General features: G+C 37.4%; 2 protein-coding genes across 6 annotated transcripts in view; one reads left to right on the top strand and one right to left on the bottom strand.

The window, feature by feature from the left end:
* The window catches only part of LOC137248840 (zinc finger protein Xfin-like), a 208,030-nt gene that overhangs the window by 83,575 nt on the left and 98,263 nt on the right, over window positions 1-26,192 (bottom strand). The window contains exons 7-10 of the mRNA XM_067779734.1: window positions 7,617-8,009; window positions 6,698-7,169; window positions 6,103-6,634; window positions 1,695-1,864 (exon numbers count right to left, since the gene is read on the bottom strand). Of these exons, the coding sequence (XP_067635835.1) occupies window positions 1,695-1,864; window positions 6,103-6,634; window positions 6,698-7,169; window positions 7,617-8,009 (1,567 nt within the window). The remainder of the gene's footprint in view (window positions 1-1,694; window positions 1,865-6,102; window positions 6,635-6,697; window positions 7,170-7,616; window positions 8,010-26,192) is intronic.
* LOC137251515 (zinc finger protein OZF-like) overlaps window positions 22,170-26,192 on the top strand; it is a 118,312-nt gene continuing 114,289 nt past the window's right edge. For 2 of the 5 annotated variants that reach the window (XR_010953265.1, XR_010953264.1), the window contains exons 1-5: window positions 22,170-22,740; window positions 22,802-23,111; window positions 23,172-23,703; window positions 23,765-23,810; window positions 24,386-24,564. Coding sequence is in view for 2 of the 5 variants with exons in the window: in XM_067786247.1 (XP_067642348.1) it covers window positions 22,375-22,740; window positions 22,802-23,111; window positions 23,172-23,703; window positions 23,765-23,900 (1,344 nt within the window). In the remaining 3 variants the exon portion in view is untranslated. Of the gene's footprint in view, window positions 22,741-22,801; window positions 23,112-23,171; window positions 23,704-23,764; window positions 24,256-24,385; window positions 24,565-24,628; window positions 24,674-26,192 lie in introns of those variants that run through there. The other 3 variants (XR_010953266.1, XM_067786248.1, XM_067786247.1) reach the window with 3 other exon arrangements.

Raw genomic sequence — 26,192 nt, 5'->3', positions numbered from 1 at the left:
TACAAAGCCACCTGTATAGGGTGTTCAAGTCTTCCTGCATTTTGCTCCTAGCTAACATGATATCAAGTTCACTTACTTCGAGCAGTGCGTCATCCGCAAACAGCCTTATTTTACTATGTTTTAGCGCCGAAGATATATCATTTATATATATGTTAAATAGGACCGGTGCCAAAACCGATCCTTGTGGAAATCCAATTCCTGTCAATACCTCTTCCGAAACAACCGACTCAATGGCTGTTTTTTGTCTTCGGTTACCTAAAAAGCTCTGAAACCACTGCAGCTCGTTGCCCCTAATTCCAATTTTTTCTAATTTTTTAATCATTATATTTCTGTCTATAGTTTCAAATGCTCTCTTCAAGTCGATAAAAACCGCAAGTATACTTTTCTTTTGATTTAGTTCTTCTTTCCAACTCGATATTACATAATTTAAAGCCGTTTCACAAGAGTGGCCTTCTCTGAAACCGTATTGTTCTTTAATTAGTATTTTATTTATTTCCAAGTAACTTATGAGCTGATCTTTTACTACTGTTTCTAGAATTTTTTCGATATTCGGCAACGTGTTGATCGGTCTCAGATCTTCTGCCTTTAATGAATTTTTTACCTTCTTTATTGGCACTATTGTTGATATTTTCCATGCGTCAGGCACTATTCCCTCTACTAATGATTTATTTATGATATCCGCATAGAAATGTCCCATGTATGACACCGAATCCTTAATTACTCCTTCTGATAGTAAATTTGTTCCTCCGATTTTATTTTTTAACCTTTTAGCTACCAATATGACATCATCAACCGTAACTTCTTGGAATATCAGACATGTGCTAACCGTGTATTGCACACTGTCGCCACTATCCAACGTTTCCATTTCTAGATTTATGTCACCAATACTATCAACAAAGAAGCTATATCCTCGGGTGTTTCATATCTTATACCATTTACAATCACTGTCAGGATATTGTCACGCACCTCAGTTAAGTTTATTGCTTGCTTGAGGTGTTTCCACATTAATTTCCTATCAGAAGAATTTAAGGCAATATTTTTCTCCATATACTTAATTTTTTTAATTTTGATTAGTTTCTTATAATACTCGATCATTATATTCCTATCAATTGTTTCAGGTCAATGAAAACTGCTACTATATGTTTTTTTAGGCTCAACTCTTCCTTACAGCTAGATATGACGTAATTTAACGCCGTCTCGCAAGAGTGCCTTTCTCGGAAACCGGATGGTTCCTTTATAAGGATTTTATTATTTTCTAAGTAATTAACCAGTTGATTTTTTATAACAATTTCCAGAATCTTTTCTATGTTCGGCAATGTATTTATCGGCCTTAGTTCTTCTGCCATTATTGAATCTTTTACTTTCCTAATTGGTACTATTGTCGAAATTATTAGCTGATATACACGCGCATCCTTGAAGATTAACTCACTTAACCAGTGCTGTACAACGCCAGCATAGCTTCAAATACAAACACAACATTTTTAGTGGAGTCTGTGTGTACCGTACGCCTAGGAAGGGCCCTTGCACTATGCGGTCCATTTTTTACAATTCTTATATATGTATATCTATATAATTTATTCTAAAATTTCATATAATATTTCATCGGGAAGTAATTAATCAATAGGTTGATGGAATAATTAATAGTCCTATAAATGTACTTGTATTTTATTGAAAATACTGAAAAAATCAATTATTTTCATTTTCATTCGTTACATCTGTAGTATAGTTATCCTGCTCCTCTGGACTTTTTAATACTTCGACTATTCTACCCCTATGTTCTTTTGTGTCATACTGTCGCACTGAAAGCTTTTCTACCTCGCTGTCCTCAATAATTTTATGGACGCCCCTGACATGACGCTTGCATCTGAAAAATTAAGTAAACAACAATAGAACTTAAAAAACTGGGCACGTATCGTGTTATACGATCACAGATGAAAAACCATTTTCGTTCAAACGATAAATATGAATCTGTCAAACCATTTGTAAAAATTTATATAATTTATATATCTTATGAGTATGTAGAATTTTGTGCGTAGGTTGGCCGTTTTGTGTTGACTGCGTTGGTGATTCCAAAGGCGTATCTTCGTGCCAAATGTATGCAGGTTTCAAGCGATCGATGCTGATATTGGTATGTTTTCCCCGGATCAACAATGTAAAAAATTTTGTTTGTCGATGTAGCACCTCAAATGGACCCTCGTATGGGGCCGTAAGTGACGGACGAATGCTGTCAGTACGAACTAGAACGTGCGAGCATTTTGATAAATCTGGGTGCATGAAGCTCGTTGGTGATCCATGAAACTGATTGTGTCGGTCGCAATTTATCCATTGTCTGTCGTAAGTTTTTTAGGAATTCGTACGGTGTTATGACGGAGTCTGAATACTCAATAAATTCCCCAGGTATTTTGATAGTCGATCCGTATAGCAGTTCTGCTGGGGAAGCTTTTAATTCTTGTTTGTATGCAGCTCTTAGACCCAATAGCAAGAGGGGTAAGTTATCTCTCCATTGGTCCTTTCCGGTTGCCAAAACGGATGATTTAAAGGTTCGATGCCAACGCTCGATCATACCATTTGCTTGTGGGTGATATGGCGTGGTTCTTATGTGCTTGGTTCCTAGCATTTTGTATAGTTCCTTTAGGAGATGGGACTCGAACTGTCGTCCGTGATCGGTTGTTATGTACTGTGGACAACCAAATCTAGCGACCCAGGTTGCTACGAACGCGCGGGCAACGGTATCGGCCGTAATGTTAGGAATCGGTACGGCTTCCGGCCACCGCGTGAAGCGATCGATCATGGTTAGGCAGTATCGTTGGTCGTTATGTAGCGGGAGCGGTCCAATTATGTCGACATTGACATGAGCCAACCGACGATCCGGCAGGTCGTACTTTTGGATGGGCGATTTGGTATGTCTTCTTTTTCGCAATTCGTCTATTTCGCCGTCGCTCTCTTGTTCTTTCGCTATTGCGTTGAAGTCGATATGTGATTTGATAGTAAGGACCCTTGATAGTAAATCTGCGATATTGTTGTTTGAGCCCTGTATGTGGCGGAGATCAGTTGAAAATTGGCTTATGAAATCCAGGTGGCGTTGTTGACGTGGTGATGCTTTTTCGTTATTTTGGTTGAAGGCATACGTAAGTGGCTTGTGATCGGTCAATATATAAAATTGTCGACCTTCCAGCATATATCTGAAATGTTTCACCGCTTTATACACGGCCAATAGTTCGCGGTGCTGTATTTCCTCTCGGTGTTGGTTAGTTTTTTTGAAAAGTATCCAAGAGGTTGTGGTCCGTCTGCGGTCATCTGATTTAGAGCGGCGCCCATCGCTACGTCAGATGCGTCGGTCGTTAGGAATAACGTTGCGTCAGCTCGTGGGTGTGCGAGTATTGCTGCTGATGCGAGCTCGTGCTTACATTTTTCGAAGGCAGATGTTTGCTCGTCGTTCCACGACAGATTGGTCTTATCATTTCGTTTGTTTCCTGGTATCATTTCGGTGAGAATTCGTTGATATTCAGCCGCTTTTGGTAAAAATTTACTGTTGCTATAAACTTTTTTAGTTGATATGCCGCCCCAGGTTTTTCAAACTTTATTATAGCTTCTACGCGTTCCGGCAGTGGTTGTGTACCAGAGGCTGTGATCAGATGCCCAAGGTACTTAAATCCGCCTTACACCGAATTCGCATTTGGCTGGGTTTATGGCCAGTCCGTACTCCCGTAACCGTGTGAATACATCTCGTAGATGTTGTCGGTGCTCCTCGTCATTTTGAGACTGAGCCGCGTTTCTTAGACCGAACGGCATATATAAATACTCGTAGAGACCGAACGGTGTTGTAATAGCTGTCTTGTGGACATCATCGGGGTGTATTAGCAACTGGTGGTAGGCTTTTTGCAGGTCTATTTTGCTCAAGATTTTTTTGTCTTCTAACATCGATGTACAATCCTGCAAGTACGGGATTGGGTACCTGTCTGGTGTTGTCTGTGCATTCAACCTCCTGTAATCGCCGCACGGGCGCCATGATCCGTCTGATTTTTTTACCATATGCAACGGGCTGGCATAGTTGCTGCTGGATGGACGTATAATACCCTGGCGCATGAGAAGTTCGAATTCGGATTTTGCTATCTTAAGTTTGTTGGGATCAAGGCGTTGGGCACGTGCAAACACTGGTTGCCCTGTCGTCTCTATTCGATGTTGTGTCGTAAGGCCTCGTGATGGGCGAACTGATGATAAGGTAGTAATGTCTTTGAATTCCTGCAATATTTCGGCGTAGTTTCTGGTGCTATCGAATGTGAGGATTATTAACGCGCTTACCTGTTTTGGAAGGCACTTCGCTTTAATTTTCGTCAAGTTGTCGATTAAGTGATTGTTTTTCAAGTCGATTAGAAGACCGTGATGGCGTATGAAGTCTGCGCCAATTATTGGGATTTGGACATCTGCGATAGTAAATGCCCAGTCAAAGGTACGTCGAAGACCGAGATCGAGGCTGAGATTGCGTTGACCGAACGTGGCGATTGGAGTGCCGTTCGCAGCGTATAATTGTATGGTTGATTTGACACTAGAGGTTGCATATTTCCGAGGCAATACGGATATGTCTGCTCCGGTGTCGATTAAGAACGGGATGGCGGATTTTTGGACGCTAATTGTTAGGCGGTTAACACTGGCGACCGCCGCGTGTTTTGCGCCAGTGGCCGCTGATAATAATTTTTGATCGTTGTCGTTGTTATTTGACTTTTTGTACTTACATGGTTGTCGGCAGTTTCTGCTATCGGGGCCAAATTTCCTGTGGTACCAACACTCGTCGGGGTAGGCGGGCGTGCTGCTCCGAGCTCGTTCGGTAGACCGTTGTCGTGATCGTTGACGGGAGCGGTCGAATTGTCTATCACGCGCGCTATACATGCGATCGAATCTCTTTGATAGTTGGTTTATAGCACTGCGCAAATCGTCGTATTCCCCTTTGGGGTCGGTTGCTGGAGCTGGAGTCATTGGTTGTTTACCTAACGTGCCTTGTACAGCGGAAGCGCTATTGATTTGGAGGCTTATTGTGTCAACAATAGCGTCTGCTATTTTGAGATACTCCTCGGGTCGGCCTGTGCACGCGGCCACAGCTGCTTGGGCATAAATTGGTAAACGCTTTGCCCAAATGTTCTTGACGGCAGATTCATGCATAGCGTCGCCTGCTAACCTCATCATTTCGGAAAATAGTTGGCTCGGCTTTTGGTCCCCTAGCTGGGTTTCATTTAGCATTTGGTTCAGACGCTTTTGTTGGCTATCTGCACAGAAGGTAATAAGCCTTGTTTTTATGTACTCGTATTTACCTTGTTCGGGTATTTGGCCTGCCGTTGCTAAAAAATCTTGTAGCATACGTGGTGCTAACGCTGCCATGACTATGTTGAACTTTTGAATGTCGCTTTTGATGCCCATTGCAGGGAACCAATAGTCCAAGCTAAGAAACCAGCCTTCAATGTTTCGTCGGTCAATCGTCGGCATGTCAATTTTGACTGATACGGCGTTCACATCTTGTATTCCGGGGGGCGTTATTGTTTTATTGCCTGGAATTCCATTGGGACCTTCGGTCGTGCCAACCGTTTTGTTTTCTGTTGGTGGCGTCATTTTGCCAAATGAACTGAAATACTGTTAGCTTTTATGAAGCGCACCGTTACGTTTTTCTGGAATTTATTTTATTTTTGTCTCGGGTTACCAATGTAGGATTTTGTGAGTAGTTATAACACGTGTTTTCTACTGTATGATCAGATGAGAAGTGTTTTTTGCCGCTATGCGAATGTTATTGAAGCTATAACTCGCTCTATGTGCAAAGTGAACAGCTAACTGAAAAACACTCTCATAGTCGTTTATTCATGTAACGGAGACTACAAGAAAATACAAAAACAAGAGTTTATTCTTACAGTGGCCAAAGAAGAGCTAAACTTAAACTAAGATAAATCAAAATGTAATATTGTCTATTTGATGTAGAGCCACCACAAGTATAATTGGTCTCTATTTCACATATCTTATTAGTCCCATTAACTGATGCAGGCCTATTGCTATTAAAAAAATGGATTTCGGCACGGATGGTATAACACGATTCGGGCCCTGAATATTACGTGGACTTACTTATAAGCATCATTAAATTGTCTTTCACATACGACGCATTTATAGGGCAATCCAAAGTGTTGCTGCCGATGCGCATAATATTTATTATATTTTGAGAACTGTTCGCCACAAGTTAAGCAAGTGTAGCGAACGAATCCACCGTGCTGTTGCATATGCTTATTTAAAATACGTATGTGGATGTAGGATTTGCCACATATATTGCATTGAAATGGAGTTTCTCCTGAATGGGTGCGCAGATGAACTGTTAGATCTGATTGTCGAACATATCGTTTATCGCAAAAAGTACATTTCCATTTAGGTCCCTCGTGATGAAGCATATGACTCAACAGTCCAGCTCTTTGTAAAAATGCTTTGTCACATTGTGTGCATTGAAAACTGGGTTTCCGGTTTAAATCATGCGTTTTTAAATGTGCCTTGTAACTGTAAGATGATAAAAATGATTGGTCGCATTTTTCACATGGAAATCTTCGTCTATTTTCGTCATGGGTGCGTTCATGATTCTTCAGAGTTGTTGCTTCACTGAATGTTCTTGCTGATATGTCAGAGTATAGGTTAGTTTAACAATTAATACAAGCTTCAAAATTAGAATACTTACGGCAAGCTTTACAAAGGAACGATCTTGGTTTGTGTTTATGCTTCCTTAAAGCCTTTCTCTTCATCACTTTTTTACATACTTCACAGGCCACCATTTCGTCCAAATTTACCTTATTTTTTCTAGGTTTTTTTATCTTTACTTTGCTTTGGTCCTTTTTCCTTGGAGCTACTTCTATTTTTTTCTCTGGAGAAGTATCTTTGTCACTTTCCTTGGACGAATGCATTTCTGTGTTGTTCATAGAATCTTCCTCATCTTCACTTTTCGTATTTTCATCTAAAGCATGGTCTTTTCTTTTTTGTTTATTTTTTGATGCAGGTATTCGTTTCTCAACTGAAGAATGTTCTTCTAGTTCCTTTTTCAAATTTGCAATGCTAATGTCCTCCTCGTCAATATTGTTTGATAAATAAAGGCCCTTTTTGTCCGTTGTTTCGTTGTTCCATATGTTTGTTTCGTTTATTTCCTCGAGGCAGTTCTTCCGAAAAATACATATAGGATAGAGTTTTTTTTTTTTTGCTAACTGCGAATACATGTCGGATGATGTATCAAAGGACGCGTTTTGGAAATAAAAAATATTGCTTCTTACAAGATATTCCCATAAACCCAAAAATTACTTACTACAACTTCGAAGCAGGGGATGGAATCCATAGTATATTTCTACAGAACTCTCTGAACTGTCGCGCTTCGCCCGCTCTTATATAAAATAACCCTGGGGTGGGTCCTACAACTTTTTACATATATAAGTGTGTGTGTACAACAAAATCTTTAAATAACAACAACTACATGAAAATAATTAGCTACATTTCGTGACAGAATTTAAACTTTTTCGGATTAGTGAATTTGGGACCAAAATGGTATTTTGGCACCTATCCCAATATTTTTGGACATGCATTAGCAGCTGTGGTCTAAAGTAAAGAATTACCTTGTCATCTACGCCCGGATCTTCCTTCATCTCAATTTCCACACTTTTTGCACTTACTGCCACCCATTCAAAAGTTTTGTCAGTTTGTCTCGAACGCAATTCAATATCAGCCTTTTTCGCTTTTTCAATAAACTCATGGGCGTCCTTGAGACTTTGGGCGCAGCAGAAGCACAGATATTGTGTTCGGTCATCCTCTGTTTCACTTGGATCATCATTTAAACTCAGATTAATTTGTGTACATTGACAAAAACACTCCTTGTACGATAAAACATATTCAAAGGAGTCAATGGGCTGATGCCAATCCAGCAGATGCACTCTATCGTCCGGCAATAAACAGACCCGACACATCTCTAAAACCATGTTTTTAATATTTTTATTAGCACCAATCAGGCTCTAGGAACATATATCCAAATCTCAATTATTTGTATTATTGCTTCGGAACTAACTTTACAACCTCAAAAGTTAGAGTTGACAACAAACTATCGATGATATCGATGATGATGGCAGAGCTTTGACACTCTCAAACTGAAAAATCTGGACGAGTTGCTTTTACGAAATAAGGAAAACGGGTAATAATTCAATCCCCTTTAGCAAAAATTGAAGTAGAAAAGTACCTTTAGTAGTTACTACTAAATAGTATATTAGTACTGATGATAAGTTTGTAAATGCCAACAGGTTTTGGAGGAAGTTTTTAATTTTCTACTAAATATTTCGTGAATTGATAAAGAGCTATGTCGGTTTAGAATTTTATTTAAAAATACACTATATCAAAATTTGTTTCAAAAGCTCCCTATATGAGCATAAGTTCAATGCATTTTGACATAAAAGGGAGTTAATGAAAAGCATTCTGAGGCGTTCTTCAATCTAATTCTAATAAAAGGCGTTTTTGGGACAAATCATGAAATGTGAAGTTTTTGAAAAATATTTTAAGATAGGACGATATTGAAAAGGCATCCGACATGGTCTAACAAAAAAATAAAAGAATATGGCTTATTGTCTTAGAACTTTATATTCCGGTCTTGACTATGACAGAAGAGTTCAGATTTTATGTGGTCTTGCTACACAGGGAGTATTCACCTTTTTATTCTGAAATTTCGGAAAGCTCCTGTTCCGAATAAACCGTTAATTTAGAATATTCGGAACACGTTCGTTTGATACTACCTTACGAGGTCCGAATATACATAAGATTAAAGATATAAACCGATTCCCCAAATTCTTAAATGGGGACGAATGTTTCGAACATACGGAATGAATAAGTTAACGTTACATTTTTACATGAATCGATTTAGTAGTCGAGTTTTTGACGTTGAACCATGAGGTTTGAAGTGGTTTAGGTTTCGCATGTTCACAGGTTTACGAAAGTGCACGATTCCTTGATGTCCGTACTTTTCATAAAACCTATGCTCAGCCACACTAATAGATCATGGTATAGTTTATAAATTCATCATTTAATTAAAATAAATGTTCTAACGAATTATGCAGTTCAGTACTTATCGGGTATTTGTAAACTGATTGCTTCCTATTTCTACTACTAATATTTTTCGAAAATCGCAAAGAAACAACACAGTTAACGGATGTCAATTCGATTTGGGAGCAAAATGGCGCAATTGTCAAAAAATGTGTCTGTCGAGCAAACCTCTTGTGATTGAATTATGGATACCGACCACAGATTATCGCAATGGGCATTTTCAGCGAGCACACAAATCACCCATACAAGATTGCGCATGTAAACAAAAGATCGGCTGTTTTTATAGGCAATTTTTACGTCATTTTCGTTTAGCTCTTGTTTTTCTCTTTCTTTCATTCGCTCAAGCAGTCAAGTGTGACGTAGATGCGCAGAACGAAGCAATTTTGGGTAATTCTTTACGACAGCATGACACTCGTAATACGCATCCAAAAATATCGAGAGAGGTATCAAACGACGCGTCTTGACATCAGTATTAATAATCCGAAGGCGCAAAATAAAAATTTTAATTCGTTCAAAAGATATTAACGAAAACCCGAAAAAAGACCCGCGGGTACCTCCGAAACCGGGGGTGCCATCCATAGTATTTTTGCGCAGAATACTTTTCTGCGTTGGCGGCCTTCGGGCGCGTTTATAAAAAATAACCCTGGGTGGGTCCAGCACCGGTTTGGAGACCAAAACTATATCCGCACAAAACACCTATGTTCAAATTTTTTTTTGTGGGTACCCAACATTACAACAACCACATGAAAATCGCCAACTTCAACTGCAAATATCTCCGGACAGAGATAAAATTTTTCTTTTCCGTCTTCGGGCTATTGTTTTCGAGATTAATACGCGTATTTTGACACCTCTCTCGATATTTTTTGACGCGTATTATAATGTTGGCCTATCACGTGATTTTTAAGGAACAATGTTATCTGTGATTGTGACCTCTCAGGCACAGCGGCTTTTAACCTTGACTGTGACTGAACGAAAAAAAAAAAAAAACAAATGCCACGCCAACAGGAATCAGTTTTATATTTTTCCGGTAATTCTTTACTTTAGCTCACAACAGCTAAAACTCGTCCAAAAATACCGGGAGAGGTGTCAAATGACGCGCTTTGGACCTTGATCACGAAATTTTATTTCTTTTCGGAAATATTTGCAAACAAAATTGAAAATTTTCATGTGGTTGTTGTAATCTTGGGATACCCACAAAAAAAATTGTGAACATAAGTGTGTTGCGCGGATATTGATTTGTGTCCCTATTACGGTATACCAGAGCTGTAAAAAGATTGAATCAATTGAGTGTGCATTCTCTCAGCATTCTTTTAAAAAATTGTGATTTATTGGTTGCATATTATAAATCTCCATTCCTGAATGGCTCAAAATACCTTAACTCAAATCTAAAGTGTGTGTGTTATTGAATGGTAAAATATAATTCAATATAGAGTGGGAATGTAGGAACCATTCCCAATCTTTAACGAATGTAAACTTGAAATTAATGCACACTTTTTTGCCAATGAGTACTAAATACTTTTTCCCTAGGGTTCTTTTTTGTATACTTTCATTGCCGTCAGATATGTTAAATCAATTTAGGAGTTGGGTGCAAAAAAAGGCGTAAAATTTATCAATAGAAATAATAGCCCCTTCTAATTATTCAAGTAGTTTAATATTTAAGAATTCATGAGCTTAACACCGGCTTATAATAATTGAATTTTCAATCATTATTTTTGAAAAGAAAGAAAAATTTACTGGCATACTGCGATTTTAACATTTCGAAAACCGCCACATAATCATCATCAGTCAATTTCGAATGTTATCAAAGGCTTCACTGATATTCGAACCGCGAATCACACGGTGAAACTGCAGTTGCCTTAAATCATCGAAATATGCCAGTAAATGTTTCTTTCTTTTCAGTTTCTCTTTAAACTTCGCAAAGACAATCTATTGCTTTCTTGCTATATGTCAAAATGGTTCTATATGTCCTACTTATTTTGCTGTTGTTGTAAAATGGATATTGTAAATGACCACATTGTGCATTGACCAAATAGAGTAAATTGTGGATATTTTTTGCCGATAATATAACAAAACAGATACTTGAGTTTAAGTCGTTTAAATTTAAATACATCAAAGTATATAGGTCTATCAGCGACTTCGTTGGAGCTTGCTAATTCCGAGAATTTCGATAAATATATGTCTAATTCCATGGCATCATCCTACAGGGATTCAGGCTTTTTCTATTCACCTGAGTCACCTTCCCAGTTTTCCTTCATATGTGCCACGAAAAAAAACTTTTTCATTGGGAGAAACTTTTCACGAAAATTTCCCTCCCCACAGAGAGATTGACTGGCTCCATCGGATTACAGTTTTTTACAGCTGATGTTTTGACAGTGTTTGACGGAATATAAATATAGGACCCGAGTGATTGAGAAGGACCATTAGTCTCTCTGCCTATTTGCATGACATTTGTAGGTTGAATTCTATCTTACTTAAGCAGATTTGTATTCAAAGTTAATTTTCTTTGCTATCAACAAAGCTGCAACTACCTATAGAGCCTACTTTAAATGACTGTAATTACAAACTATTGTGTTTAGAAGAATATTTTTCTTAGAAAATAGAGAAAAATAGTATATTGCTGTTGCAATTTGGAAACTCACAAACCATTATCTATACAGTATTTGACCATAAACCGCTAGGAATAATATATGAATGAACTTAAGAGCTTTTATAATATATATTGTTACGAATATTAGCAAAACTAAGGAGTGCTGCCAGCTCTAAGCCGATCTAAGCAGTGACGTGAATGCACATCAATAATTCAATCATTATGTATCTACATAAACGAATAAATAATTGCGTCTACACATATGTACACATTCCGACGAGCAACATTTACATACAAGGCAGCAAGAGATGAGATGTCACACACCGATGAATTTACTTATACGCTTATGTGTGTGCGGGAGACTGTAAACTACAAACACATGCATATACCTTATCTGAGTTGTCACAAGAGAGAGCAATAATTTGTGCACGTAGTTGGGGCTGGCGATTTTGTAGCCGAAACAACTAGTAACTTCTGGAAATCGAAGAGCCTAGAAGTATGCAGCGTAAACTATAAAAGCGGCGCCAGCGAGTAAGAAGTAATTCAGTTTGATTTGAATTGTCAAGCAGTTACGAGTAAGACGATATCTAGCGAGCAATAGCACTATTATTTTGAAAGTCAGTTTCCTTTAAGATATGAGTTTGGTTATTAAGCTATTCGTTGCACAGTTTGAGTGTTATTTTGAAGTATTTTAATAAAGGCCATTTTTCCGTTATTCAATATTGGAGTTATTTATTCAACAGTTTAGCGATACGATCCTAGCAAAAGGGCAAATAAGAGGATTTGCAAATAAATTCGTTACAATTGGTGTCAGAAGAGGAATTGTTGAATAAATTCTAGAGGACAACAAGGACATGGCAAAGTTAAGTGAATTGAAGATCCCGCAACTGAAGAAGGAGTTGGAGAGCCGTGGATTGAATACAAGCGGCGTTAAACTCGAACTTCAGGCACGGCTACGAGAAGCAATGGAAGCAGAAGGAATTGATGTGGAAGAGCATGTCTTTCATCTTGATGGCGAGGAGACAAAAAAAATTGAAGAGAAGAACGAAACATCGCAGACGGTTACCAGTACAGACTTGAACATGATTTTAGCTGCAATATCTGCTCAAACATCGACAGTGTCATCTCAACTGGCAGAACAGCAGACATATATGGCATCACAACTAGAATCGCAGGAGACACGCATAACATCGAAGATTGAAGCACAAGAAACGCGTATGTCAGAAATGTCGACACAGATTACATCCAAGATGGAAACTCAACTGGAAGAGCAAAAGACATATATGACATCTCAGTTCGCTGAGCAGTTGAAAGCACAGGAGGCCCGCATATCCTCGCAGCTGGAGGCACAGGAGATAAGGGTAACATCAAAGCTGGAAGCACAGGATACAAAAATTGTCCAGCTCGAGGACAAAATTGATGCCGAGATAGAAGCTTTGAGAGGTCGTATACAGGAGTTGCAAATGAATCGCCCAGCAGTTTCAGCGAGTAATCCAAAGGTAAAAACACCATCCTTTGACGGTTCTGTTCCTTTCCAGGTCTTCAAGCTACAGTTTGAGAAGACCGCAGCAGTGAACAACTGGAATGCGGAAGATAAAGTTGCTGCACTGTTCGTGGCATTGAAAGGGCCTGCAGCGGAAATCTTACAGACGATTCCAGAGTACGAACGGAACAATTATGAAGCATTGATGGCTGCTGTAGAACGACGTTATGGAAGCGAGCATAGGAAACAGATATTCCAAATTGAGTTGCAAAACCGCTACCAAAAAGCAAATGAAACATTGCAGGAGTTTGCTTCAGATATTGAAAGATTGGCTCATCTCGCAAATGCGGACGCACCCGTGGAATACACGGAAAGAGTGAAGATTCAAAGCTTTATAAATGGCATACGGGACGTCGAAACGAAGCGAGCCACATACGCGAACCCAAAGCAAACATTTTCTGAAACGGTATCACATGCATTGACTCAGGAAACGGCGTCATTATTGAGTAAACCAGCATACAAAGCTCATCGTGTGGAAGTAGAAAGGCCGGAGTGGGTAGACACAATTTTGGAAGCACTAAGGGGATCTCAACAGAAGAATGCCGGAGTTATTAAATGTTTCAAGTGCGGAAACCCAGGTCACATTGCACGTCATTGCGATCTTGGTCCTAATAGTTCCAACAATGTGGGTGGCCGTAAACGCAAAGCTGGCGGAAATGAGCAAGAGCGTGTCGAAAGTAAAGAACGAAAACTTGCCCCGGCTGTTGAATGTCCTGTGATATCTGTGTCGCAGATTGGAAGGAAATCAAGCAGTCTTACCATCAGAGGGAATGTGGATGGTAAAGAGCGTGTACTGACTGTAGATACGGGGGCATCTCATTCCTTGATTCGATCTGATTTGGTCTACAGGGGAATAAAGTCATTACCTGGAGCGAGGTTGCGTACGGTCACAGGCGAATATAACCAAGTTCAGGGAGAAGTAATATGTGAAGTCCTAATTGGGAAGGTCATGGTTCTACACAAATTCGTTGTGGCGGAGATCGTTGATGAAGTTATATTGGGAGTGGATTTCTTGGTTGACCATGACATCAAGATCGATATGCAGAGAAAGGTGATGCATTATGAGAACCAAGATGTGCCACTTAACTTCAGTTTGGAAAAAGGGTTCAGCAGTAAGCGAGTGCTGGTCGAGGAGATTCGACAGAGACCACGAAAGTCAAGGAAAGTAGATCGAGCAAAGGTTGATGGATCGAATGTGCCAAATAAAGCGAAATTAAAAGTACCTGCGAGGAAAAGACCGGCATCAACAAACCCTAATGGACGCACTAAATTCACTGAAAGAATTTTTCAGAAAGAATGCAAGGATGATTTCAAGCCAGCGCGCACTTTTGTTGGGAAACGTCGGAACGATACTGAGTATGTGAAGCCAATCCGTCAAGAACAAGCTCTACAAAGTAGTTCTTCATTGGCCAAGCAACAGAGTGCGAGAGAACGATCCAGAATAATGAGTAGTAAGATGGAACACAGGTACGACAGGGAAAATAATTCGGAAGGTTTCCGGAATGGAGATTTGGTACTGTTAAACAACCCTCACCGGCGGAAAGGTGTCCCAGCCCAATTTCGGTGCAGTTGGGAAGGCCCGTACAAGATTGTGAAGAAGCTCAGTGATACCATCTACCGCATACAAAGCATTGAGAAACCACGGAGTAGAAGAGTGGTACATTTGGCGATGCTAGCAGCGTTTAGATCGAGAGATTTGTCTGATCGGGACGATCAGACTTAGGTGGAGGGCAGTGTTACGAATATTAGCAAAACTAAGGAGTGCTGCCAGCTCTAAGCCGATCTAAGCAGTGACGTGAATGCACATCAATAATTCAATCATTATGTATCTACATAAACGAATAAATAATTGCGTCTACACATATGTACACATTCCGACGAGCAACATTTACATACAAGGCAGCAAGAGATGAGATGTCACACACCGATGAATTTACTTATACGCTTATGTGTGTGCGGGAGACTGTAAACTACAAACACATGCATATACCTTATCTGAGTTGTCACAAGAGAGAGCAATAATTTGTGCACGTAGTTGTGGCTGGCGATTTTGTAGCCGAAACAACTAGTAACTTCTGGAAATCGAAGAGCCTAGAAGTATGCAGCGTAAACTATAAAAGCGGCGCCAGCGAGTAAGAAGTAATTCAGTTTGATTTGAATTGTCAAGCAGTTACGAGTAAGACGATATCTAGCGAGCAATAGCACTATTATTTTGAAAGTCAGTTTCCTTTAAGATATGAGTTTGGTTATTAAGCTATTCGTTGCACAATTTGAGTGTTATTTTGAAGTATTTTAATAAAGGCCATTTTTCCGTTATTCAATATTGGAGTTATTTATTCAACAGTTTAGCGATACGATCCTAGCAAAAGGGCAAATAAGAGGATTTGCAAATAAATTCGTTACAATATCTTTCAATTGCTTAATCAACAATTGAGGACGTTCAAATGTAGGTTAGTACTTTTTTCTGCAATCCTTTTTATATGCCACATTGGCAACACTTATTTAGAACGATGACAATTTTCGGAACAGGGATGTTGAAATATTTGTCATTTGCTTTTTTTATTATAAAATTTTTAGAACAATTTTAATAAAAAATACTTTTTCAATTAACTTCTTTGTGCTTTATTAACATTTAAATAAAGAAAAAACTGGTCATCACTGTCAATAACTAAAGTTTTGTGTTGATATTTTGAAGTGGCTTTAATTAAATGCAACCATGTGATATTTGAGCGGATTTTGTGCTTGTACGACATTTTTCATAATTGGTTGGTACTAGAAAAGTGTATGAACACTCAGCAAAGGCTGCATTCATTTGAAATGCCAGAATCAGCAACTAATAGCGTAAAACCGGACCACAATATTAGACCACCAAAAAGTTTTGTCATCAACAATTACCAAAATGTGGCAAACGAGTGGAAATTGTGGCTTCAACAATTCGAGTGGTACGCGATCGCGACAGAACTGGATACTAAGAAACCAGAAGTGCTAGTCGCAGTATTCATGTCGTCGGTAGCAAATGACGCAGCAGTAATTTACAATACTTTTAATTTAACAGAAAGTGATAAAAAAGCGTCAGCACAATCAAAAGGCGATTTACAGAATATTTTACACCCCAAATCAACGAAACGTACGAAAGATATGTATTCAACACCATCGTACAAAAGGAGTGTCAAACATTTGATGAATTCGTTACAGATGTAAGAAGCAAAATTAAAAATTGTGGCTACGGGACGTTAGAAGATACTTTAATTCGCGACAGAATAGTAGTGGGTATAACAAATGACACAACAAGAGAAAAACTACTAGCGGAAAGCAAATTAACCCTGGAAAAAGCAATAGATATATGTCACTCTGCAGAGTTAAGATACAGGTAACAACAATGAAGCAAGCGGCCACAGTTGACGCAGTTACGTGGAACAAAAAGCAAAATAAAAGAGACATCAATAAACTAAAGCGCCAAATACACGACACGAACATTTCCGCGAACATTCCGCAATCTTGTTCGCAGCTTTGGCCATACACCATACGAACTTTTGGCCGAACATTAGTTCTCTTTCAGACAGCGATGAATACGGACAACAATTGTGCTGCAGCAATATTGCTCGCTGTGGCAATTAAGCGTAAAAAAAAGAGAGAAGATCGTAAAAAAAGAATTTGGTGCAAAGAATGGTTTAATAAACGAGCAATTCTTGGACAAAGTGAGCTTATTAAAGAACTGGAATTCACGTCACAAAATGATTTTAAAAATTACGTTCGTATGAGCAAGGCAACATTTGACCAACTTTTACAAAAAATTTTGCCACTCATAACGAAACGGGATACAATAATGAGAGAAGCGATTCCCCCTCATCACCGCCTTGCTTTAACTTTGCGCTTTATAGCTAGTGGCAATAGCTTTGAAGACTTAACATTTTTGACAGCAATTTCGCCCCAAACTACTTATTTTTTTTATAACTGTATCCTTTGTGGCATCAGGATCTACTTCTTTTAATTTTTCGATTAAAGTCGCATAATCATTTTTTTAATTCTATTACAATAATCTTTGCTTTTTACTTGGCACAATGATGGCAAAGATTTATACATTTCAATAAATTCACTCAGAAATTTTTTATTGTCCATTTTACTTTTCCGCGCACGTCTGTTCCGTTCAGAAATTACTACGATTATGAGCTATTTCGCCATACACGCACGAACAGTTCGCGCAAATGTTCGCCAAAAATTAAAATATTTTGATTTTTGGCGAACATTTGCGCGAACTGGCAAACACCACCATACACGACAGAAAAGGTCGGAGAAACATGACATAACGGGAATGTTCGCGGAAATGTTCGTGTCGTGTATTTGGCGCTTTAGCCAATACCAAACATGTGTCGATAGTCGTCAATAGTTATCGAAAACGACAACGGCAATACCGAATTTAAAACGTCGTCGTCGTTCAGTGACGACGACGCCAATGACAATAAGGGTGATTATATGATATGAAATCTATTTTATAATGGCAAAAATGTTGGTGATTAACATGTCGCGAATACGGAAAACATTCGCGTGATCATTCCAATCCCTTGGAACTACCAAGGACCAGGTAAGGAAATATTTAAGTGACAAATGATGACCTTCAAATGAAGTTATTTTGCAGATTTGAAAGGAGGCATTTTGATCATTACTAAACACAATTAAGGACCATTTCCGCAAACGCGTTCGAGGGAAGGCTGTACCCCTATTTTAAAATTATGAGCCACACTCAGATTCCTTGCTGATGGCAGCTATCAAAAATGATGTGGAAATGATTTTGGTATTCGACTGGCTTTAGATCTTATTGAGGAACATATTTGTGCGAAGTGGATTAAAACCCAAACAGCAAAAATTGTATTTTGCTATAAAACAGGATTCCCAGGAGTAGTGGGTAGTATCGATTGGACTCACGTTCGCATAATTTCACCTATTTTGGCTGCATCCGAACTGCGGCCAGCCTCGTACGACTTCGGAATGTCGCTCCCAAAATTCAAAAAGTTATTCAATGTAATCCTTCGTTTAAACGAAATAACCCTGGGCTACGCCATGCCAAGTCCGGGTGTGTGGTATAACCGTGGCTACCGCCACGCTGATGCACAATTTTTTTGGTGGGTACAAACACAACAACAACCACATGAAAATCTCCAACTTCAACTGCAAATATCTCCGGATATAGATAAAATGTTGCCATCGGATTATTGTTCTCGAGATTAATACGCGTCTTTTGACACCTCTCTCGATATTTTTGGTAGCGTATTAGCAGTCGACCCCTCAACTGGACTATTACCCAAAATTGTTGATTATTGTTTGATTAAAAAAGTTTAACTACCGGCTTTAAATTTTTTGCTTTTATTCAGTAACGTTTTATGAGACCGTGCACCATCTAACTTTTATCAAAGGTGGTATCAAAAGACGTGTTTCGATCTCCGTTTTTAGGATTTGAAAGAGGAAATTTAAAATTTTATTTCTGTCGAAAAATATTTACAAAAACCCACAAAATGGCCCCGAGAGGGTCCGATATATGAGACCCGATCCATAGCTTTTTGCACATAACATTTTTCTGCGTTGGCGGCCTTCGGCCACGCTTTGTAAAAATAACCCTGGGTGGATCCAACGCCTTTCTGCATTAGTGTGTACAAAATATCTGGCAAAATTCAACAATCACATGAAAATTTTAACCGAAATGATATGATAGAAATTAAATATTTAATTTTTGTTTTCGGATTCCTAAATCGGAGGTCGAAACGCGTCTTTTGATACCAACTTTGAAAATTTTTGTTAAAAATTAGGTGGTGAACCGCCTTCTAAACATTTTTTCAAAACAACTGCAAAATTGTATGAGACAACTGCTAGTAATCAGTTGTAAGATTTTGACGTCTTTGACAACTACACTAACATAAGGTTGTAAGCGGTAATACCAAAAGTTATTAGACTAGACAACTCAACCGACATTTTTTTTGACAGGTTGAGTTGTAATCTGTAAACCAAATTGCGAAATTTCAACCCAACCAGAGTTGAGTTGTAAACGGTAATAGGGGCATTGGTCTCCAAACCGGTGTTGCACTCAACCAGGGTAATCTTTGATAAGCGCGGTCGAAGGCCGAAAGGTGTTCTGCGCAAAAACACTATGGATTCTAGTGATGGCCCGATATTTCGCTATTGGTGATTGCATCGCCGCTATTGACAAATCGCTAATAGCTATGGCTATTGCAATCCAAATATATCAGTGATTGGCTATTTTCCTTCATTCGATTCTTTTGAATGACAATCACCTCTGGCAGAATATCGCCAATAGCGATTATAGCGATTGGCGATTTTCCTTCTGCATGGAATTCTAATACTAATAGCAGCGATGCAATCATCGATAGTGAGATATCGTTCATCATTGCTCATCTGTGTGCTTTACTTTCCGAAACAGCGAACGGAACAAAGCAAACTTGTGCAACAACTAGAACGACGACATTGTGAAGTCGGCTAGAAAAGCAGCCACGTGGTTTTGGTAATTTTTACAAACAAGCGAAAGATCGAACTCAAAAATAATCAATGCAAAGATCAAAGAGACCGCAAGGCACAACTCATTCAAGAGCAATTATCGAAGCGCAGAGGTATATAGAAGAAACTGTAATTGCACGAAAAGCTGATCCTTTTTTATGGTGGCAGAAAAACAATTACAAGTATCCCAATCTATCTCCTGTAGCTCGCGAAAAGTTGGGGTGTTTAGGAACATCGGTTCCCTGTGAAAGACTTTTTTCTCAAGCCGGCCTTATTTTAAGCGAGAGAAGAATGCGCTTAGATGATGAAAAGGCTAAAATGCTTATCTTTTTAAACGCCAATCATAAAATATAAAATTCGTTATATTTTGATTTTATATTTAAGTATTTATAATAAAATAATTAATATTTGTCAAAATATTAAACAAGCAATATAAGTTAATTTTAAAACTTTAATTTCATGAAATGTATAAAAGAAATGGAATGACAGAATTTTTTTTGTTTTTAATTACACTATGTGATGCCAAATAGACATGGGTCTTTAGACTTGGCCTAAGATTGATTGCCTGTGTTATTCATAAGTTCATACTTCTAGGCAGTAGCCGTTAACAGTTTTATAAAATTTGTGTTTTTGATGGTAAAATAAAAAAATTATAGAAACATATATCACTCGTCTTATTGTAAACAGATTAACTCAAAATTTAACGTTTTTGGGAGAATGCAATTCTAGATTTGTCATATGGTTTGTATATGGTTGAATTCTCCGGCTAATTTCTAGGGCACTGCAGTGGGTGGCTAATTTTCTGCTAAAGAATATTTTTGTAATAGTTTGAAGAATTTGCTATATTTTTCCTCTGTATTTTTCATTAAAAATTGATTCACTTTACTGTACAAATTTATGCAGCCAAATACAACTTTCAGAATAAATTCATACGGAGTATTTCTGAATACATCGGTGTAGTATAATATAGTAAATAAATCATGTTTTTATGGTGTTATATATACAGATTTATTTCGGGTTGATTCATCTTACATTTAAAAATCAAAGCATTTTCAATTAACAAAATTTATAAAACAAAGATGCATATACATTTATTTCAGCTAGTTTCATCTCATTGAGTGTAATACGAGTCTGAACATATTGTCGTCAGCCAGATAATAATATATATCATAACATCTCAGAAAATTAGAATTTCACATTACATTAGTTTACAATTAAAGGTACATACTTTTTTCTTTTTATTCCAATTTTGGTTCATATATTCTAATAAAATTTAATTTAGTATAAATTAATGTATAACATTCAATCTACTCTGGTAAAAAGACTTAAACATTCATTTTTTATATACAAGTATACAAATAATTGCAGATTCGCTTATTAAAGATAAATTAAAGCGATCGCCATAGCTTTAAAAAATAGCCATAGCTGTAAAAAATAGCCATACCTATATTCACTGATAGCTCAAAATCGCTCTTCTGTATGGAATCGCTTGTTGAAATAAAGCGATCGCTATAGCTATAAAAAATAGCCGATATTCAAAAATAGCCATATCTATTTTCACTGATAGTTCAAAATCGCCATATCGTCCATCACTAATGGATTCCAGCCCCGGTTTCGGAGCGCTCTGGGGTCATTTCTCGGTTTTTTTCGAAATATCTTTTGACAGAAATAAAATTTGGAATTTTCGCTTTCGGATTTTAGCAGTTGTGAGCTAAAGTAAAGAATTACCCTTAAGAAACTTGCTCATTGTATTGAACATAGAAGCGATTTGGGCAATAGTGCAGTTTACGGTACCCACCGAAATTTGGGCCAAAATTTTGGAGTGAGGTATCAAAAGACGCGTATTCACGTCTAGATCAAGAATTAACATATTTTCGTCTCGGCTAAAAACTTTTTATTACTGCTTTAAAAATAATGTTCGCAGCCTTGATATATTTTCTTAAAAATTTCAGTATGTTTTTCATGTTTCATTTGTGCACAGCGAAATCCCTTTCCCGTGCATTTATTGCGGTCGTGGATATCTTTCAAAACAAAAGTAAAATTATAATTATAATTGCTTTAGCTGCAAATATTTTCTATACCTTTTTTTCTGTTTTTACCCGTTCAAAAGATATTAACGAAAAACCGGAAAAAGACACGCGGGTCCCTCCGAAACGGGGGGTGGGATCCATAGTATTTTTGCGCAGAACACCTTTATGCGTTGGCGGCCTTCGGCCGCGCTTATAAAAAACAACCACATTAAAATTCAACTGCAAATATCTCCGGACAGAGATACAATTTTTCTTTTCCGCCTTCAAATTATTGTTTTCGAGATTAATATGCGTTTGATACCTTACTCGAAAATCTTGGCCCAACTTTAGGGTGGGTGCCGTAAACTGCACTACTACCGCGATTTGTTCCTGTGATGAGAGCTATGTTTGAGTCTGTGATTGGTAACGTGAAATAAATGCTGTCACAAGCAATCAGTCACGAATATTCCTTGTAAGCTGTCGCTGAAATGTACTGTGATATTTCAGTAGCTGTGACAAAATCATAGGTACAAAGATATTTGCCAACTCTATCCCTTGCATGAATTTACAATGGTATCGAGTAGGGCTCTTGACGAAAGTGCAATAAACAATACCATTTACATTTTAACAATAATTTTGTAAAAACAATGGATTCATTAAGGAACATGTGCAGAGTTTGTTTAAGAGTTGAGGATTCCGTGCCGCTTCTTGAATGGCATTTACCTGTAGAAGATATAACAGAAAACTTGACACATGCAGAATGTTTCCAGAAATGTACTCAGTTGAATTTATTTTTAAATAATGAGTGCGAAGATAAAGAGCACACAACAAAAGCATATGAATATTTCTGTTATGGCTGTGCAGCGAAACTTAAAGAAGTGTATTTGTTTATTACAATGGCGCGAGAGGCAGATACCACGTTACGAATGACTTTCAAAAAGTTTCACTCGGAAACAAGCAAGTTCTTCGAATGGGTTGGTGTTGATAAAGAATCCTCGATATGTGATAGCAATGTAAGTGACTGGTTGTTATATAATAGTTCTTAAAATGATTTATATGTTGTTTATTTTTTAGAAAAACATTCCTGAAGAAGAGCCATTAACAGTGGGTTGTGGCAATTTCCTTAAGGAAGACGATTCTAACTCTATGGAATTTATGCAGGCATTAATTGAAGAAAATCAATGTGCCTCCAACCCAGATGCATCAAAGAGCACAAGTCACACGGACACCATTAAATCTGCAAACACCATCAAAGTATTATCAAAGAAAAAACTAAAAAACAATGTAGTAGCTTGTAGTGTGTGCGAGATATCAATGACGAGGAAACAGATTTTACGCCATTCTTGTAATCGAAATTTGAAATATTTTCTATGCAAGTCATGTCGTAAGTAATATTTCAACGATAGTACTAAAACTGCTAAAATATCTAAAAATATTTTTTTAGCGCGCACCTTCACTCATCGTAGTACTTTAGTACAACATGAGCTAATACATGAAAATAATAGAGAGCGTCAACTTGCTTGCTCTATATGTGAAAGAAAATTTTATACCAAAATGGCACGTAAAAATCATTTGAAAACACATGATCCTGGTCGAAAACCATGCTTCCACTGTGATGAATGCGATCAATCCTTTTTATTTAAAGGTAATCTTCTAGTACATAAACAGAAGCATGCTGGCCAAACAATTCAATGTAAATATTGTGAAAAGCAATATGTGCGCTCTGTGGATCTTGAAGTACATCTCCGAAGTCATACAGGTGATATGCCATTTAAATGTGATAAATGCGAAAAAGCATTCACAAAAAAATCGTCTTTACAAAAACATTTACATTTGCATGAAGGAGTCCAATGGAAATGTGTTGACTGTGGAAAGGAATATTTGTATGAATGGACACTACAAAGACACCGCTTGGAACATACAGGAATGCCGTTGAGATGTTCCATTTGTGATAAAGGATTTCCTGAAATGTACAAGTACGTGATTACTATCTATCATTTTTTCTGTAAATTAAGAGTTCTTCTATTATACATTTAGGATACGCCGACATGTTAAGGGTGTTCACAAAGTTAATTCAAACGAGGTAGAAAATTTTGTTATACGATTTAAAGAAAAAAGGAAATTTCAAAATGAAGCTGAAACATATAACGATATAAAAGAAAAAAAAAAATAAATAAGATTTTAGATATTTAATTCAGCATTTATTGGTTCCACTAATATGGTACTCTTTTTCGCGTTAAGATGCCATTGCGAAAGAGCAACGGAAGTATCTAATTTTTTCACCTTTTTTTCAACGTATTGGGTACTCGCTTTTCCCTTGAAGCTACCGCCGGATGTCTATTGGAAAACATATTGGATGATAAGTTAATCTGTATCATGAGCGGCTTCTATACGTCAAATCTTCCTTAGGAATCAGCACTTAAAGCATACTTTGTGCACACAAATATATCCACATCTTATATATATTTTGCAAATTTGATCAAATATCAATATATATATGGTGGCTCTACATCAAATAGACAACATTACATTTTGATTTCTCTTAGTTTGAGTTTAGCTCTCAAATAGACAACATTACATTTTGATTTCTCTTAGTTTAAGTTTAGCTCTTCTTTGGCCACTGTAAGAATAAACTCTTGTGTTTGTATTTTCTTGTAGTCACCGTTACACGAATAAACGACGGTTACATGAATATGAGACGGTCAGTTAGCTGTTCACTTTGCACATAGAGCGAGTTATAGCTTCAATAACATATTCGCATAGCGGCAAAAAACACTTCTCATCTGATCATACAGTAGAAAACACGCACAAAATTCTACATATACAATTATTCTTAAGTATGCACATATTGAGAAATATTTTGTTAACAAAGTTCAATAAGTAAGTCATCTTCGTTTGCAGTCTCACCCTCGCTATCCTTCACTTCTACCTCTTTCATAAACGTGCGTAAAGCTGGCAGACCCAAGTGCTCAAAAATAAGTTTAAGTTGTTTGAGAATTAAGTGCATTTTAGGTGCTATTTAGGGCCTCAAAAGATAATTTAGGTGCTCATTTGGTTTTCGAGATATTCGCAAAAAAGTGTGGGTCTGCTAGGTTAACGTCAAGCTAGCAGACCCACAACTTAAATTTCATTTTATTTTAAATAAAAATATATCAAAATTAGGAGCTATTTAGGTGCTTTTTAGAGCCACAAAAGATAATTTAGGTTTTCATTTCGTTTTCGAGATATTCGCAAAAGGTGTGGGTCTGCTAGGTTAACGTCATGCTAGCAGACTCACAACTTAAATTTCATTTTATTTTAAATAAAAAATATATCAAAATTAGGAGCTATTTAGGTGCTTTTAGGGCCACAAAAGATAATTTAGGTTTTCATTTCGTTTTCGAAATATTCGCAAAAAGGTGTGGGTCTGCTAGGTTAACGTCAAGCTAGCAGACCCACAACTTAAATTTCATTTTATTTTAAATAAAAAATATATCAAAATTAGGAGCTATTTAGGTGCTTTTTAGGGCCACAAAAGATAATTTAGGTTTTCATTTCGTTTTCGAGATATTCGCAAAAAGGTGTGGGTCTGCTAGGTTAACGTCAAGCTAGCAGACCCACAATTTAAATTTCATTTTTTTTAAATAAAAAGTATATCAAAATTAGGAGCTATTTAGGTGCTTTTTAGGGCCACAAAAGATAATTTAGGTTTTCATTTCGTTTTCGAGATATTCGCAAAAAGGTGTGGGTCTGCTAGGTTAACGTCAAGCTAGCAGACCCACAATTTAAATTTCTTTTTTTTTTTAATTAAAATTATATCAAAATTAGGAGCTATTTAGGTGCTTTTTAGGGCCACAAAAGATAATTTAGGTTTTCATTTCGTTTTCGAGATATTCGCAAAAAGGTGTGGGTCTGCTAGGTTAACGTCAAGCTAGCAGACCCAAAATTTAAATTTAATTTTTTTCAAATAAAAAGTATATCAAAATTGGGAGCTATTTAGGTGCTTTTTGGGGCCACAAAAGATAATTTAGGTTTCCATTTCGTTTTCGAGATATTCGCAAAAAGGTGTGGGTCTGCTAGCTTGACGTTAACCTAGCAGACCCACACTTTTTTGCGAATATCTCGAAAACTAAATGAAAACCTAAATTATCTTTTGTGGCCCTAAAAAGCACCTAAATAGCTCCTAATTTTGATATATTTTTTATTTAAAATAAAATGAAATTTAAGTTGTGGGTCTGCTAGCTTGACGTTAACCTAGCAGACCCACACCTTTTTGCGAATATCTCGAAAACGAAATGAAAACCTAAATTATCTTTTGTGGCCCTAAAAAGCACCTAAATAGCTCCTAATTTTGATATACTTTTTATTAAAAAAAAAATGAAATTTAAATTGTGGGTCTGCTAGCTTGACGTTAACCTAGCAGACCTACACCTTTTTGCGAATATCTCGAAAGCGAAATGAAACCTAAATTATCTTTTGTGGCCCT

The sequence above is a fragment of the Eurosta solidaginis genome, chromosome 4 (genome assembly GCF_040869045.1).
Source record: "Eurosta solidaginis isolate ZX-2024a chromosome 4, ASM4086904v1, whole genome shotgun sequence".
Lineage (NCBI taxonomy): Eukaryota > Metazoa > Arthropoda > Insecta > Diptera > Tephritidae > Eurosta > Eurosta solidaginis.
The sequence above is the reverse complement of the archived record's forward strand: the minus strand, read 5'-3'. Positions and strand labels throughout refer to the sequence as shown.